The sequence below is a fragment of the Triticum aestivum genome, chromosome 6D (genome assembly GCF_018294505.1).
Source record: "Triticum aestivum cultivar Chinese Spring chromosome 6D, IWGSC CS RefSeq v2.1, whole genome shotgun sequence".
Taxonomy (NCBI): domain Eukaryota; kingdom Viridiplantae; phylum Streptophyta; class Magnoliopsida; order Poales; family Poaceae; genus Triticum; species Triticum aestivum.
This window is the reverse complement of record NC_057811.1, coordinates 323,898,871-323,915,283: the sequence shown is the minus strand read 5'-3', so window position 1 is coordinate 323,915,283 and position 16,413 is coordinate 323,898,871. Positions and strand designations below refer to the sequence as shown.

General features: G+C 45.6%; 1 protein-coding gene across 1 annotated transcript; it reads left to right on the top strand.

Annotated features, from left to right (window-relative positions):
• Positions 1–7,816: 7,816 nt before the first annotated feature.
• LOC123144887 (gibberellin 2-beta-dioxygenase 6) lies at positions 7,817–10,824 on the top strand. Its single transcript, XM_044564138.1, has 3 exons — positions 7,817–8,450; positions 9,440–9,764; positions 10,442–10,824. The coding sequence occupies exons 1-3, from the start codon at positions 7,963–7,965 to the stop codon at positions 10,670–10,672; spliced, it is 1,044 nt and encodes a 347-aa protein (XP_044420073.1). The 5' UTR covers positions 7,817–7,962; the 3' UTR covers positions 10,673–10,824.
• Positions 10,825–16,413: the final 5,589 nt, after the last annotated feature.

Below are 16,413 nucleotides of genomic sequence, written 5' to 3'. Positions count from 1 at the left end.
CCGGGCCGCTTCATCCCACAATGTCGCCGAATCAAGATAAGACTAGTAATGGTAAGCAAATCGAACAAATCATCGCCCACAACTACTTTGTGTTCTACTCGTGCATAGAATCTATGCTTAGACCTAGCTCTGATACCACTGTTGGGTAACGTAGCAATAATTCAAAATTTTCCTACGTGTCACCAAGATCAATCTAGGAGATACTAGCAACGAGAGAGAGGGAGTGCATTTTCATACCCTTGAAGATCGCTAAGCGGAAGCGTTACAAGAACGCGGTTGATGGAGTCGTACTCGCGGCAATTCAAATCGCGGAAGATCCGATCTAGCGCCGAACGGACGGCGCCTCCGCGTTCAACACACGTACAGCCCGGGGACGTCGCCTCCTTCTTGATCCAGCAAGGGGAGAGGAGAAGTTGAGGGAGAACTCCAGCAGCACGATGGCGTGGTGGTGGAGCTTGTGGTATTCCTGCAGGGCTTCGCCAAGCTCTACGGAGGAGAAGGAAGAGTTGGAGGAGGAGAGGGCTGCGCCAGGCAAGGGGTGCGGCTGCCCTCTCTCTCCCTCACTATATATAGGGGGAAGGGGGGTGGAGGAGGCGCCCTAGGGTTCCCTAGGGGAGGGGCGGCGGCCACAGGGGAAACCCTAGATGGGTTTGGGCGCCCCCACCCCTGGGAAACTTGCCCCCCAAGCCGGGAGGGGTGGCTGCCCTAGGGGAGGCGCCCCCACCTCTCCACGTTACGTGAGAGGGGTTGGGAGGGGCGCACTGCCCCTTAGTGGGCTGGTGTGCCCCTTCCCCTTGGCCCATAAGCCCCCCCCCCCACAACGCTTGCCGGGGCCTCCGAAACACCTTTCGGTCACGCTGGTCGTCACCCGGTACTCCCAGAACAATTCCGGACTCCAATACCCTTTGTCCAATATATCGATCTTCACCTCCGGACCACTCCGGAGTTCCTCGTCACGTCCGGGATCTCATCCGGGACTCTGAACAACCTTCGGTAACCACATATTATTTCCCATAACAACTCTAGCGTCACCGAACCTCAAGTGTGTAGACCATACGGGTTCGGGAACCATGCAGACATGACCGAGACACCTCTCCGGCCAATAACCAATAGCGGGATCTGGATACCCATATTGGCTCCCACATGTTCCACGATGATCTCATCGGATGAACCACGATGTCGGGGATTCAATCAATCCCGTATACAATTCCCTTTGTCTATCGGTATGTTACTTGCCCGAGATTCGATCGTCGGTATCCCAATACCTTGTTCAATCTCGTTACCGGCAAGTATCTTTACTCGTTCCGTAACGCATGATCCCGTGGCTAACTCATTAGTCACATTGAGCTCATTATGATGATGCATTACCGAGTGGGCCCAGAGATACCTCTCCGTCATACGGAGTGACAAATCCCAGTCTCGATTCGTGCCAACCCAACAGACACTTTCGGAGATACCTGTAATGCACCTTTATAGCCACCCAGTTATGTTGTGATGTTTGGTACACCCAAAGCATTCCTACGGTATCCGGGAGTTGCACAATCTCATGGTCTAAGGAAACGATACTTGACATTAGAAAAGCTCTTAGCAAACGAACTACACGATCTTGTGCTATGCTTAGGATTGGGTCTTGTCCATCACATCATTCTCCTAATGATGTGATCCCGTTATCAATGGCATCCAATGTCCATGGTCAGGAAACCATAACCATCTATTGATCAACGAGCTAGTCAACTAGAGGCTTACTAGGGACATGTTGTGGTCTATGTATTCACACATGTATTACGGTTTCCAGTTAATACAATTATAGCATGAACAATAGACAATTATCATGAACAAGGAAATACAATAATAACCATTTTATTATTGCCTCAAGGGCATATTTCCAACACTACCCCCCTGGGCGCGCCCTCCACCCTCGTGGGCCCCTCGTTGCTCCACCGACGTACTTCTTCCTCCTATATATACCCATATACCCTGGAAACACCATATACGGAGCCAAAACCCTATTTCCACCGCCGCAACTCTCTGTACCCGTGAGATCCCATCTTGGGGCCTTTTCCGGCGCTCCGCCGGAGGGGGCGTTGATCACGGAGGGCTTCTACATCAACACCATAGCCTCTCCGATGATGTGTGAGTAGTTTACCTCAGACCTGCGGGTCCATAGTTATTAGCTAGATGGCTTCTTCTCTCTCTTTGGATCTCAATACAAAGTTCTCCTCGATCTTCTTGGAGATCTATTCGATGTAATCTTCTTTTGTGGTGTGTTTGTCGAGATCCGATGAATTGTGGGTTTATGATCAAGATTATCTATGAACAATATTTGAATCTCCTCTGAATTCTTTTATGTATGATTGGTTATCTTTGCAAGTCTCTTCGAATTATCAGTTTGGTTTGGCCTACTAGATTGATCTTTCTTGCAATGGGAGAAGTGCTTAGCTTTGGGTTCAATCTTGCGGTGCTCGATCCCAGTGACAGAAAGGGAACCGACACGTATTTTATTGTTGCCATCGAGGATAAAAAGATGGGGTTTATATCATATTGCATGAGTTTATCCCTCTACATCATGTCATCTTACTTAAAGCATTACTCTGTTCTTATGAACTTAATACTCCAGATGCATGCTGGATAGCGGTCGATGTGTGGAGTAATAGTAGTAGATACAGAATCGTTTCGGTCTACTTGTCGCGGACGTGATGCCTATATACATGATCATACCTAGATATTCTCATAACTATGCTCAATTCTATCAATTGCTCGACAGTAATTCGTTTACCCACCGTAATACTTATGCTCTTGAGAGAAGCCACTAGTGAAACCTATGGCCCCCGGGTCTATTTTCCATCATATTAATCTCCCGTCAACAAGCTATTTCTATTGCCGTTTATTTTACTTTTTACTCTTTATCATAAAAATACCAAAAATATTATCTTATCATATCTATCAGATCTCACTCTCGTAAGTGACCGTGAAGGGATTGACAACCCCTTTATCACGTTGGTTGTGAGGTTCTTATTTGTTTGTGTAGGTGCGTGGGACTCGCGCGTGGTCTCCTACTGGATTGATACCTTGGTTCTCAATAACTGAGGGAAATACTTACGCTACTTCACTGCAACACCCTTTCCTCTTCAAGGGAAAACCAACGCGGTGCTCAAGAGGTAGCAGGCTTCTAGGGTTTAGCCATTACGATCTCGTGGTATATCAACTCTTGTAATACTCATATTCATCAAGATCAATCAAGCAGGAAGTAGGGTATTACCTCCATAGAGAGGGCCCGAACCTGGGTAAACATCGTGTCCCCTGTCTCATGTTACCATCGCCTTAGACGCATGGTTCGGGACCCCCTACCCGAGATCCGCCGGTTTTGACACCGACAGACCTTATTCAAGTTCTCGGGATCCCATACCGAGTCTCGTTCAGAACTGATATAAATGTTACATAACATAGCATGCAGATTCTCCACCTTGCGAGAATCAGCTGGCGAAGGCGCTCTAAGGAAAGCGAGAACCGCAAAGCCCGATGCAATGATGTCACTGACAAGAGCTTCCGGCTCAGCTGTGATGGTAAACAGAGCAGGGAACAAAGAATACAGAGGACTGTTCGAAATCCAAGAGGTGAGCCAGAATTTTGTGTCTGCCGTTACCAATCTTGAATCTTGCTCCTAGGTTGAAAAATGTTTTGCGTTTTTGGATCCCATTCCAAATTTGCGAACCTCTCACGTTGCTAGAGAAGAACGAGCACTTCGGGAAGTATTTGGCTTTGAGGAACCTCACCCAAAGTTCGTTGTCGATTTGCAAAAATTTCAAAATCCATTTAGAAATGAGCGCAATGTTCATTTTTCGAGTGTTGGTGATTCCTAACCCTCCCTGGGCCTTAGCCAACACATCTTATTATGTGGTACTTACGCTTTTGGCATTGCCAGTGGTGGAGCCTGACGAGAATTCTTAGGGGGCGAAATACAAAATTTACACATTGCGCGCACAAGGGGGGGGCTAAAATTTCTTTAACCTAAGACCCCTGACTTGAACTAAGCTCCATCACTATCAAGGCATCTGCGCGATCATTTTTTATTAGAGAAGTTAGAACAAGCCCCTTATGAGTTGTCCATGGGCCTGTACCTCCCACTTCTGGGATCATGTCCTCCCCACAACTCATGGGTGGCTTCTTATAGCTTTGTCAAGAAAATTAAAAGGCACATTTTATTTAAAATTTTACAAATGATTGTCTCGTTCTCCCCTTTGCAAAACACTAAAGTTTCTTTGATCTAAGACACATATATTTTTCCTTCACATGTTTGTGTAATACCGGATGGGGTGGGGCCCGTGGGGGGGGGGGCTGGCCTCAACTAAGCTCGTCCACAGTAAGGGGCATCTGCATGGACTGTTTGTTAGGAAATATTGCATGGAAAACAAAAAAAATTCTACGCACATGCAAGATATATCCATGAAGATGCATAGCAATGAGAGGGGGAGAATGTGTCTACATACCCTCGTAGACCGTAAGCGGAAGCGTTTAACAATGCGGTTGATGTAGTCGAACTTCTTCACGCTCCAACCGATCAAATACCGAATGTACGGCACCTCCGCGTTCTGCAGACGTTCAGCTCAGTGACGTCCTCCACCTTCTTGATCCAGCAAGACGGCGAGGTAGTAGATGAGTTCCGGCAACACGACGACGTGCTGACGGTGATGGTGAAGTTACCTCCGCAGGGCTTCGCCTAAGAACTACGAGAAATATGACCGAGGGACGAACTAGAGGGAGAGGGGCGCCGCACACGGTTAGGGAATCTTGGTGTGTGTTTCCCCTCTCCTTCCTCTCGTATATATAGGTGGAGGGGGAGGGGAGGCAGCCCCTAGGGCGCCCCAAATGGCCGGCGCCCTGGCCGAATCCCCCCTTCCCATATTTGTGTATGGGGGGGGGGGACGGAAAGGGGGGGTTGGCTGCCTTTGGGGCGCCTTCCCCTTCCTTCCCTCCCTCTTTGGTACGTGAGCAAGGGGTGGAAGGGGCGCACCAGCCCCTTGTGGGCTGGTGTGCTTCTCCCCCTTTCGCCCATAAGGCCCATACACTTGCCGGGGGTGTCCGGAACCCCTTCCGGTGCCCCGATGACTACCCGGTGCACTCCGAAACTCTTCCGGTGTCCGAATACCATCGTCCTATATATCAATCTTTACCTCACGACCATTTCGAGACTCCTCGTCATGTCCATGATCTCATCCGGGACTCCGAACAACATTTGGTCACCAAATCATATACCTCATATAACACTATATCGTCAACGAACGTTAAGCGTGCGGACCCTACGGGTTCGAGAACTATGTAGACATGAAAGAGACACCTCTTCGGTCAATAACCAATAGCGGAACCTGGATGCCCATATTGGTTCCTACATATTTTACGAAGATCTTTATCGGTCGAACCATTATGCCAACATACGTAATTCCCTTTGTCCATCGGTATGTTACTTGCCCGAGATTCAATCGTCGGTATCTCTATACCTAGTTCAATCTCGTTACCGGCAAGTCCCTTTACTCGTTCGGTAATACATCACCTCGTAACTAACTCCTTAGTCATTTGCTTGGAAGCTTATGATGTGTATTACCGAGAGAGCCCAGAGATACCTTCTCCGATACTCGGAGTGACAAATCCTAATCTCGATCTATGCCAACTCAACAAACACCTTCGGAGATACCTGTAGAGCATCTTTATGATCACCCAGTTACGTTGTGACGTTTGATAGCACACAAGGTATTCCTCCGGTATCCGGGAGTTGCATAATCTCATAGTCGAAGGAATATGTATTTGACATGAAGAAAGCAATAGCAATAACTGAACGATCATTATGCTAAGCTAATGGATGGGTCTTGTCCATCACATCATTCTCCTAATGACGTGATCCTGTTATCAAATGACAACACATGTCCATGGTTAGGAAACTTAACCATCTTTGATCAACGAGCTAGTCTAGTAGAGGCTTACTAGGGACGCGGTATTTGTTTATGTATTCACACATGTATTTAAGTTTCTGATCAATACAATTCTAGCATGAATAATAAACCTTTATCATGAATAAGGAGATATAAAATAACAATTTTATTATTGCCTCTAGGGCATATTTCCTTCACTCTTTCGATAGAGAAGTTAGAACAAGCCTCTTACAAGTTGTTCACGGGCCCATGCCTCCCACTTCTAGCTCATTTTTTCCCCACCGCTAACTTCTTTCTCCCGTCACAAGTGCTGTGGCAATGGTGGCACGGTTATTGAGCATGGGGGAGAAAGACGAGGAGGAGGGGAGGGGGGAGCAAGTGTTACAGGACACACAAAGCAAGATGGGCCTGAAAGGAAGATTTATGAGTGTGCCCGCCATACGATTTTTCTTTGAACTAAAATATGAATTGGTGTGTCATTGATCTTCATTTCGTGGGCCCTGCATTTTATTCATACTATTCCTAAAATGAAAAAACTTTAAATATGATTTAAGCATAATAACTACACCAAGAACTATTTTAACACAAGGCTTTGCCATGTCGGATCTTTTAACCGAAATGCATCAACCCACAATACTCTATATAATCTCATTGGTTAATGATGCATGTTAGTATGCTGTCATTACGCCATCTCCAACGCAGGGGCGGTTAAAATCCTTAGCAAGTCAACATGCACAAGCGCCTGGCGCTAGCAACTATATTTCCCTTTTGTATATGTGTTTTTAAGCGTACGACTCCATGTGTATGCATCGATGCTAGAAAAGTAGTTAGAAACAACATGAAAACCGCCTAAACAGCCAAGATTTTATCCCTAGTGCCCTAGCCTAAGAGCGAGCATTGCATGTGCCCTTGAGCTATGCAACTCTTTTGTGCGGATCCTTATTAGTATCTGACACTATTCTACTCTCTCCGTCCGAAAAATAGTGCTAGATACATTCATTTGAGAGACAAACTTTTCCGGACGAAGGGAGTAATAATTAGATTTTGAAATAATTTTCATTTTGTTTTTACAAATTTTTTTAGTTGAGCATAGGTGAAATTATGCTCAAATTATATAGGAGGTGGGGAGGATCAAACCTGACCGTCCACCACTTGTGGTACTAATCCAGGCCTTTGTCTCAAATAACCCAGCTCTATTGCTAACTTCTATTAGAATGATCAAAGTACTCATGTAAATTTCGCAAAAAAAAGTGCTCATGTAAAAATAGTAATAAGCAACGATCTCTTTTGCCGAGTTTGGCCGTCGCCGGCTACCGCCGTGCAATGTTTTCGCTGTTTTCAACGAGAGCAACGCACTGCGGTGAGCAGATGGTTGTGACGCGCGCCACGCCCGCGTAAGCCTCGCGGCGAAACACGCGTTCAGCGACGTGCATCCGATCGACCGCGCGCGGAATTAAGTAACCGCGGCATACATACATACACACTTCCAGAAAATCTCACTGTTGAGTAAGTACGCGCGCGCACGTACAGTTGTGGCGAGATACTATAGAAAAACGGATTTAATAAAATTATAGCCGTCCGCATCGCCATGCACGCCCAATGAGCATTGACAAGCACGGCTCGGATCAGCGTGGCTGGCTGGCCCAGTCAAAAAACGCGGAGCACCCCGCGTCGCCCCCGCCGCCTCCAAGTGTCGTCCTGTGCCGCGCTGTTACCAGCCCGGCCGATCGAACTTTTAAAGTTAAACCCCGGCGCCTCGATCGGGCGGGCCAGCCAGACCCATCACCCATGCAGGTCCTGCTGCCCACGAGTGCGCGTCCCGGCCTGACACACGAGCCAAAGCCACGGCATACCGCTCGCCGGACGCGCCTTCTATATAAACAGCTTGCCCATGCTCACATCCAAGAACAAGCTCGACACACGCACACGGGAACAGCTAGCTCGCTTGCTCTTCGATCATCCCGAGCTGCCTGCGCGCGCGCGTAGCTATTCACAGCTCCCGCGTAGCTAGCTAGCTTAGCGTTGGAGCCAGCCAGCCATGCCGGCCTTCGCCGAGAGCACGGCCGAGCCGCCTCTGGCGGACAGCTACTACGCGCTGCTCCGCGGTGGCAACAAAGCCGACGAGTGCGCCTCGGCGCCGCCGCCTGGCTGCCAGGCCCCGCCCGTGTCGGAATGCGAGCTCCCGATGATCGACGTTGGGTGCCTGACGGCGTGCGGCGGGGGCACGGAGGAGAGGGCGGCATGCGCCGCGGCGATCGCGTCCGCGGCCGCTGAATGGGGCTTCTTCCAGGTGGTCAACCACGGCGTCAAGCAGGAGCTCCTGGAGGCGATGCGGCGGGAGCAGGTGCGCCTCTTCCGCCTGCCGTTCGAGGCCAAGGCCACGGCCGGCCTTCTCAACGACTCCTACCGCTGGGGCTCCCCTACCGCCACGTCGCCAAGGCAGCTGTCCTGGTCTGAGGCCTTCCATGTCCCGCTCGCCGGCATCTCCGGTACCCCTTGCAGCTACGGCGAGCTCGCCAGCATCAGGTACGTGCGTACGTACTCCTGCAGTGTGTGGTTCATCGACGCATCCAGTGTCACGGTAGGAGTTATACTAGCTAGCTTATTACAGTACTAAAGCTAGCTCGAGTGTTTAGGCTGTTCGATCGACATGTGTGCCCTCCTGATCCTGATTAAGATGTCATTTCTCCAGTGAAGTGCCGGTACTTCTCAAGTACCGGGAATAAATATTTGAAAGCTTTCCCATCATGTGAGGACCGTCACGGTAAACATGATCGAGACATTTAGTGGTAGTGCGGGCGAATAAGGACCAGGTAGAAAAGAAGGGACGTGTTAATTACAGCGATTAAGCTGGTCTAGCAACATCATGTCAAAATAAAAAGCTGGTGCAGCAACATCGTCTTCCGAATGTTGTGGCAAAAATGCTAGGTTCACGGGCTTTTACATGGGCAATACGGGCTTGTTTCAACTAACTAAACCACCGCCCCCCCCCCCCCCCTCCCTGATTTTCAGGAGGGTGTGGGCCAATTCACCCAAATGACCAATCACAGACCACCAACTGGATCCACCCCCGTAAAACCCCGTAGTGACTCCGTGCGTCAAGAAGTAGATCAAATCCGCGGGTGTCTGATGTGGAAAATGCTTTAACTCTAGCGAGTATCAGTGCGGTGAATATTTCTCGATCAACTTCACAATCAACTGTATATGTGTCTATCTGGTGTCTGACAATCCAGATCACGAGCGTCTCCTATCGTGGTGAAAACAACACCTACACGATCGTGACGCATACGCGAATGTCAACTAAAAGTTCGTTTTTAGCTCTAGAAATTCATTTGGTTCTGATAGAGGAAAGGAAGCTAACAGGTCGTTAATGTAGTTAGTCATTGCTTAATAGGCATAAATTAAGGAAGCGTTTTGGGTTGGCGATGCGAATCAACAGTACTAGTATAGCGCTAGTACAGTTTAGCCAATAGTAACTTAAGAGAGAAGCTTGTGTGTGTGTGTGGACGGTGCAGGGATGTGACGCAGGAGGTGGCGAACGCGATGTCAAAGCTGGCCAACACGCTGGCGCGCGTCCTGGCCGAGAGCCTGGGACACACCGCCGGCCAACGCTTCCCGAAAGGGTGCGACGAGAGGACGTGCTTCCTCCGGCTGAACAGGTACCCGCCGTGCCCGTTCTCGCCGGACGCCTTCGGCCTGGTGCCGCACACGGACAGCGACTTCCTCACCGTGCTCTGCCAGGACCAAGTCGGCGGCCTGCAGCTGATGAAGGGCTCCCGGTGGGTGGCCGTCAAGCCCATTCCCGGCGCTCTCATCGTCAACATTGGAGACCTCTTCCAGGTACATGCATACCTTACCCACATGCATGCATGTTAACCGATACTCCTAGCATAGCGCACACTTTCCCTAGTAGAGTACTACACACTTGTCAGCTCATGAAGGTGGCTCTGTGCTGGGCCGTCCTCCACTAGCTTGATGAGTCCAAACCTGGCTTGTACGCACCACCGCGGCACCTATGAACTTATGCCGGGTGTGTACCCCGACGCTCTAAAAGGGGAAGCTGCCCCGTCATACATATCCACAACTTGCGTACTTGTATGCGCTGGCTCTGTGACTGTGTACCGCCGCTAAGGAAAAGCCTATGGATTCCGCTAATTCAGGGGACAGCAAAACATTGCATGTACAAAAGCGAGACCTGTACACTCCATGGTGCTCACATGGTACGTCGCAACTTTTGCTAGGCAACCCAGGCACAACACAGCGCAACATATAGTACTGCTACTCCTACTCCTTTTCCTATATATACTATATGGGGCATTATTATACAGCCGTAGATTCGTCATCGTTCAACTTGTATCAGGGAGTTTACAGAAAAACCTATCATGCCATGCAAAAATAATAATAATCATGGAAGTTGTATACGTATTTTATATGCATGGATGCACTGTATTACTTTAAATTCCTGATAGAATGTCGGTTCATAATGTCCCCTTTATATGGTTTTGTATATCTTGAAGGCATGGAGCAACAACAGATACAAGAGCGTGGAGCACAAAGTGGTGACCAACGCGACGACGGAGAGGTACTCCGTGGCATACTTCCTTTGCCCGTCGTACGACTCGCCCATCGGCGCATGCGAAGAGCCTTCACCTTACAGGACCTTCACCTTCGGGGAGTATCGGAGAAGGGTGCAGGAAGATGTCAAGAAGACGGGGAAGAAGATTGGCCTTCCCAATTTTCTGCTGTAGCTCCTGCATGGCTATAAAAATACCTCTTGCATGCAAACTAGGCTTGTTTGTCCATGTCATCAATATATACATGTTTCCTCTGTATACGCCGCCCGTGTAATAGTAAGAGCACGTTATTTTATTTTATTTTATTTTTTGGTTCTCTTTCTGAAGCTAAGAGTGCATGCGTCATTGCAATTTGTTATCCCCCGTGTCTCACAATGTCAAAAACTCCGGAAATCCCTTTTGGAGGCCGAGCTCCAATGAGGCCATTTAAAAAAAAAATCATCAAAATTCACATTTTTGCATTTCAAAAATTCTGAAACAAAATAAAGATATTCATGGAGGCATAATGCACAAGTGTGTAAATTTTCAGGACGAAATACATTGGAATGAGTGTTGTAAAAAAGCAAATCTGAGGCTTTTTAACACATCATACTATTCATCCTCCGAGGCCATGAATTTGTCTTCTTTGTATAGATCGCATTTCAGGCTATTTCATCCTGAAATTTTACACACATACGCATAACACCATTGTTTATTTGTACATTTTTCAGATTTTTTAAATCGAAAAGTTCAAATTTTGATTTTTTTTAAATCGGCCTCCATGAAGGCCGAGAGCCAAAACGCCTCACTCCAAAAACTCCTTATATTTTGAGACAGAGGGAGTAATAGTTTGTGCTTGTAGAATAGTGTACACGAATGTACTAGTAGGAGAGCATCCACCTAGCCATATAGAATAGGGGATTAATGGACTCAAAAAAATAATATAGGGGTAGGTTCTATTGCATTTGGCCCATTGAATTTTTCCCTCTTCTTTGTTTGCTCAGAGCATCTACAGCTGGAGTCCCCATACCCACCCCAAACGTCCGGATGGGTTGCCCGGTCAATCTCTGGACGAGATTTTGCCACCCAACCGGGCTATCCATAGCCGGCGCAAACGCCCGGATTGGACAACACTCCCCATATCCGGCCCAAACCCGGGGCAGATATGGGGACACCCGGACGCGCCACCATGTAGGCTCTGACCGCTAGGGCCCACATGGGATGCGGAGAGACCGTTTGTTCGACGGGCGCCTCCGCTCCACACCGCGTGGCGCCGCTCCGGCGTGCCGCCCGTGGGAGGAGGTTGGCCATTTAAGCCGGACGGCGGCATCCGAACCCTATCCGCCCCATTTCCCCTTTCTCCCTTTGTCGCCGCCACTTCAAATCCACCCGCCGCTACCATGACGAGGCGCCGGATTACTACCTAAGCCATGCTCACTCCGAAGCGGAGCCTGCAGCTGCTAGAGAAGATCTTGGCGAGGCAGGCTACTCATTTCGCCACCGACCTTCCTCCGGATTCGTCGGAGCCGTCGGAGGATGATGATGATGAGGAGGAGGTGGGGAAGGACGAGGAGGCGGGGAGGGAGGAGGGGGAGCATGTTGGGAAACATAGTAGAAACCAAAAAAATAGCCTACGAACACCCAGGAACAATATGAAGGTACATTAGAGGATTGTATCATGATTGTTACCAGACTCCGAGTTGTAGCAGAAGCAGACGGGTCAGTGTAGATCATACTTGGAGTCCCTAAAACCATCAATGAACAATCCCGCAAACAATCCCTCGAACCGAAGACCAAAAGCACGACCTCTCTACAGTTTCCAAGCGTACGGTCTTCACGATCCGGCAGCACTTCACCTTCCAGAACTAATCGCCGTTGGAGAATTAGAGGAGAATATTTGAGCCACACGCGACTTCTAATTATGACGATTAGAGGAACTAAAACTGGATCTGATTGTCTCAATTAGAACTAGTAGTATTAGACTAGAGGAGGCTCCAAAACTTGTGTTCAAAACGTGCCCAATGCTCTAGTATATATAGGATAAGAGGGAAGGAGGGGGCGCCACACAAGGGGAGGAGTCCCCCTCCCCTTGCATCGACCCTAGGGGGGTGGAGGACTCCCTCCCCTTGTCCAATTTGGCCTTCTCCTTAGGAAAGGGGGGGGGGGCACTCCTTTTGGGCCCTTGTGGCCCAAGTCCCCTTCCAAAACTTGGCCTTTTAAGGCTTGTTGATATTAAATTAAATTTAAAATCCCTCTAACAATTACTAGAGGCTTTTACTATTAAGTTAACACCACCCGATACATTTTCCACCTATATATTAATTATCGGGAATGCCCTGTATTGCATAGCAAAACATGATTGCCTATATTAAACTCACGCTTTTGTATCCTCTTGTCATGCCATCTTTTGACTTTTTTCTTTAAACAACTTGGCACTCTCATAGGCTTGGGTTCTCCATTCATCAAGCGAGCTTATGTCAAATAACCTCTTCTCACCGGCAAGTTTGAAATCATAATTGAGCTCTTTAATAGCCCAATATGCCTTATGTTCCAGTTCAAGAGGTAAGTGACATGCTTTTCCATAAACCATTTTATAAGGAGACATACCCATAGGACTCTTATAAGCGGTTCTATAAGCCCATAATGCATCATCAAGTTTCTTAGACCAATTCTTTCTAGATCTATTAACAGTCCTTTGCAAAATCAATTTAATCTCTCTATTGCTTAAATCCACTTGACCACTAGACTGAGGATGATATGGAGATGCAATTATATAGTTGACATCATATTTAGCAAGCATTTTACGAAAGCACCATGAATAAAATGTGAACCACCATCAGTCATTAGATATCTAGGGACTCCAAACCTCAGAAAAATAACTTCTTTAAGCATCTTAATAGAAGTGTTATGATCAACACTACTAGTTGGAATATCTTCTACCCACTTAGTAACGTAATCAACAGCAACTAAAATATGTGTATACCCATTAGAGGAAGGAAGAGGTCTCATATAATCAAAGCCCCAAACATCAAATGGTTCAATAACAAGTGAATAATTCATAGGCATTTCCTGGCGTCTACTAATATTACCAATTCTCTAGCATTCATCACAAGACAAGACAAACTTACGATCATCCTTGAAGAGAGTAGGCCAATAAAAACTGGATTGCAATACCTTTTGTGCAGTTCTATCTCCAGCGTGGTGTCCTCCGTAAGACTCGGAGTGGCACTTGCATAGGATCTATTCCTGTTCATGCTCAGGTACACAACGTCTAATAACACCATCTACTCCTTCTTTATAAAGGTGTGGGTCATCCCAAAAGTAATGTCTTAAATCATAGAAAAACCTTTTCTTTTGCTGGTATGTGAAACTAGGTGGTATAAATTTAGCAACAATGTAATTAGCATAATCAGCATACCATGGAGTATTACGAGAAGCATTTATGACAGCTAATTGTTCATTAGGGAAACTATCATCAATAGGAAGTGGGTCATCAAGAACATTTTCTAACCTTGACAAGTTGTCTGCAACGGGGTTCTCAGCTCCCTTTCTATCAATAATATGCAAATCATTCTTGTAACAAGAGAACCCATCTAATAAGTCTAGGTTTAGCATCTTTCTTTTCCATAAGATATTTAATAGCAGCATGATTAGTGTGAACAGTTACTTTGGAATCAACAATATAAGATTTGAACTTATCACAAGCAAATACAACTGCTAAAAATTCTTTTTCAGTAGTAGCATAATTTCTCTGGGCACTGTCTAGAGTTTTACTTGCATAATGAATAACATTCAATTTCTTATCAACTCTTTGTCCTAGAATAGCACCAACAGCATAATCACTAGCATCACACATAATTTCAAAGGGTAAATTCTAATCAGGTGGCTGAACAATAGGTGCAGAAATCAAGGCTTTCTTAAGTATTTCAAATGCTTCTAAACAATCATCATCAAAAACAAAAGGAACATCTTTTTGCAAGAGATTAGTGAGAGGCCTAGAAAGTTTAGAGAAGTCTTTAATAAACCTCCTATAGAAACCAACATGACCAAGGAAACTTCTTATACCTTTGATATCTTTAGGAAACGACATCTTTTCAATAGCATCTACTTTAGCTTTATCAACTTCAATATCTCTTTCAGAAATCTTATGCCCCAAGACAATACCTTCATTAACCATAAAGTGGCACTTCTCCCAATTCAAGACAAGATTAGTTTCTTCACATCTCTGCAAAACTTGATCAAGATTGCTTAAGCAATCATCAAAAGAAGTTTCGTAAACGGAGAAATCATCCATGAAAACCTCAACAATCTTTTCACAAAAGTCAGAGAATATAACAACCATACATATTTGAAAGGTAGCAGGTGCATTGCATAAACCAAAAGGCATACATCTATAAGAGAAAGTACCGAAAGGGCAAGTAAAAGTGATCTTTTCCTGATCATCTTTTGACACAGGTATTTGAGAGAAACCAGAATAACCATCTAGAAAGCAAAAATGTGTATGTTTGGATAATCTTTCTAGCATTTGATCAATAAAAGGTAGAGGGTAATGATCTTTTCTAGTAGCTTTGTTTAATTTGCGAAAATCAAATTACCATTCTATAACCTGTAACAATTCTTTGTGGAATCAATTCACTCTTATCATTAGGAACAATAGTAATGCCTCCCTTCTTAGGGACACAATGAACGGGGCTTACCCATCTACTATCAGCAATAGGATAAATTATACCTGCCTCCAAAAGCTTTAGTATTGCATTTCTTACCACTTCTTTCATCTTAGGATTTAACCTTCGTTGATGATCAACAACTGGTTTAGCATGAGGCTCTAATTAATTTTGTGCTGACATAGAGTGGGACTAATGCCCTTAAGATCATCAAGAGTATATCCAATAGCGGCATGGTGCTTTTTCAGAGTTTTCGATAATTTCTTTTCCTCATGCTCTTAAAGGATGGCACTAATAATAACATGATATATCTTCTTTTCATTAAGATAAGCATATTTCAAAGTATCAGGTAATTGTTTAAGCTCAAACACCGGATCCCCAAGGATTTCAATAGGCAAATTGTGTTTCAAAATAGGCCCTTAATTAAAGAATATTTCATCTATTTCCCTTGTTTCATTCATAAACATATCATTTTCATGGTCTAGCAAATATTGTTCTAAAGGATCAGTAGGAGGCACGACAATAGAAGCAAGACCAATAATTTCATCTTTACTAGGCAATTCTTTATCATGGGGTTGTCTACGAAATTTAGAGAAATTAAAATCATGAGACATATCCCCTAAACCAACATTAACAATATCTTTCTCGCAGTCTATCTTAGCATTAACATTATTCAAGAAAGGTCTACCAAATATAATGGGACAAAAATCATCTTGTGGGGAAGCAAGAACAAGAAAAGCAGTAGGATATTTTATTTTCCCACACAAGACTTCAACATCTCTGACAATCCCAATTGGTGATATAGTATCTCTATTATCAAGCTTAATAGTAACATCAATATCTTCTATCTCAGTAGGTGCAATATCATTCATAATTTCTTGGTATAAGGTATAAGGAATTGCACTCACACTAGCACCCACATCACATAAGCCATGATAACAATGCTCCCCAATTTTAACGGAAACAACAGGCATGCCAACAATGGGTCTATGTTTATCTTTAATATTGGGTGTAGCAATCCTAGCAGCTTCATCACAAAAATAAATAACATGCCCATCAATATTATCAACCAAGAGATCTTTAACCATAGCAATACTAGGTTCAACTTTAATTTGTTCAGGGGATGTAGCTGTTCTAGTATAACTCTTACGAACCACAGTTGAAGCTTTAGCATGATCCTTTATTCTAACAAGAAAAGGTCATTTCTCAATATAAGCAGTAGGAACAATAAGATCAACATTATAAGTAATAGTTTCTTCTTCAACTTTAATA

Bases quoted from the DNA above. Each gene is read 5' to 3' on its own strand.
- LOC123144887 (XM_044564138.1), top strand. From the start codon at position 7,963: ATGCCGGCCTTCGCCGAGAGCACGGCCGAGCCGCCTCTGGCGGACAGC. The intron at 8,451-9,439 runs GTACGTGCGTAC...TGGACGGTGCAG, and splicing joins GGCGAGCTCGCCAGCATCAG to GGATGTGACGCAGGAGGTGG. The intron at 9,765-10,441 runs GTACATGCATAC...TATATCTTGAAG, and splicing joins ACATTGGAGACCTCTTCCAG to GCATGGAGCAACAACAGATA.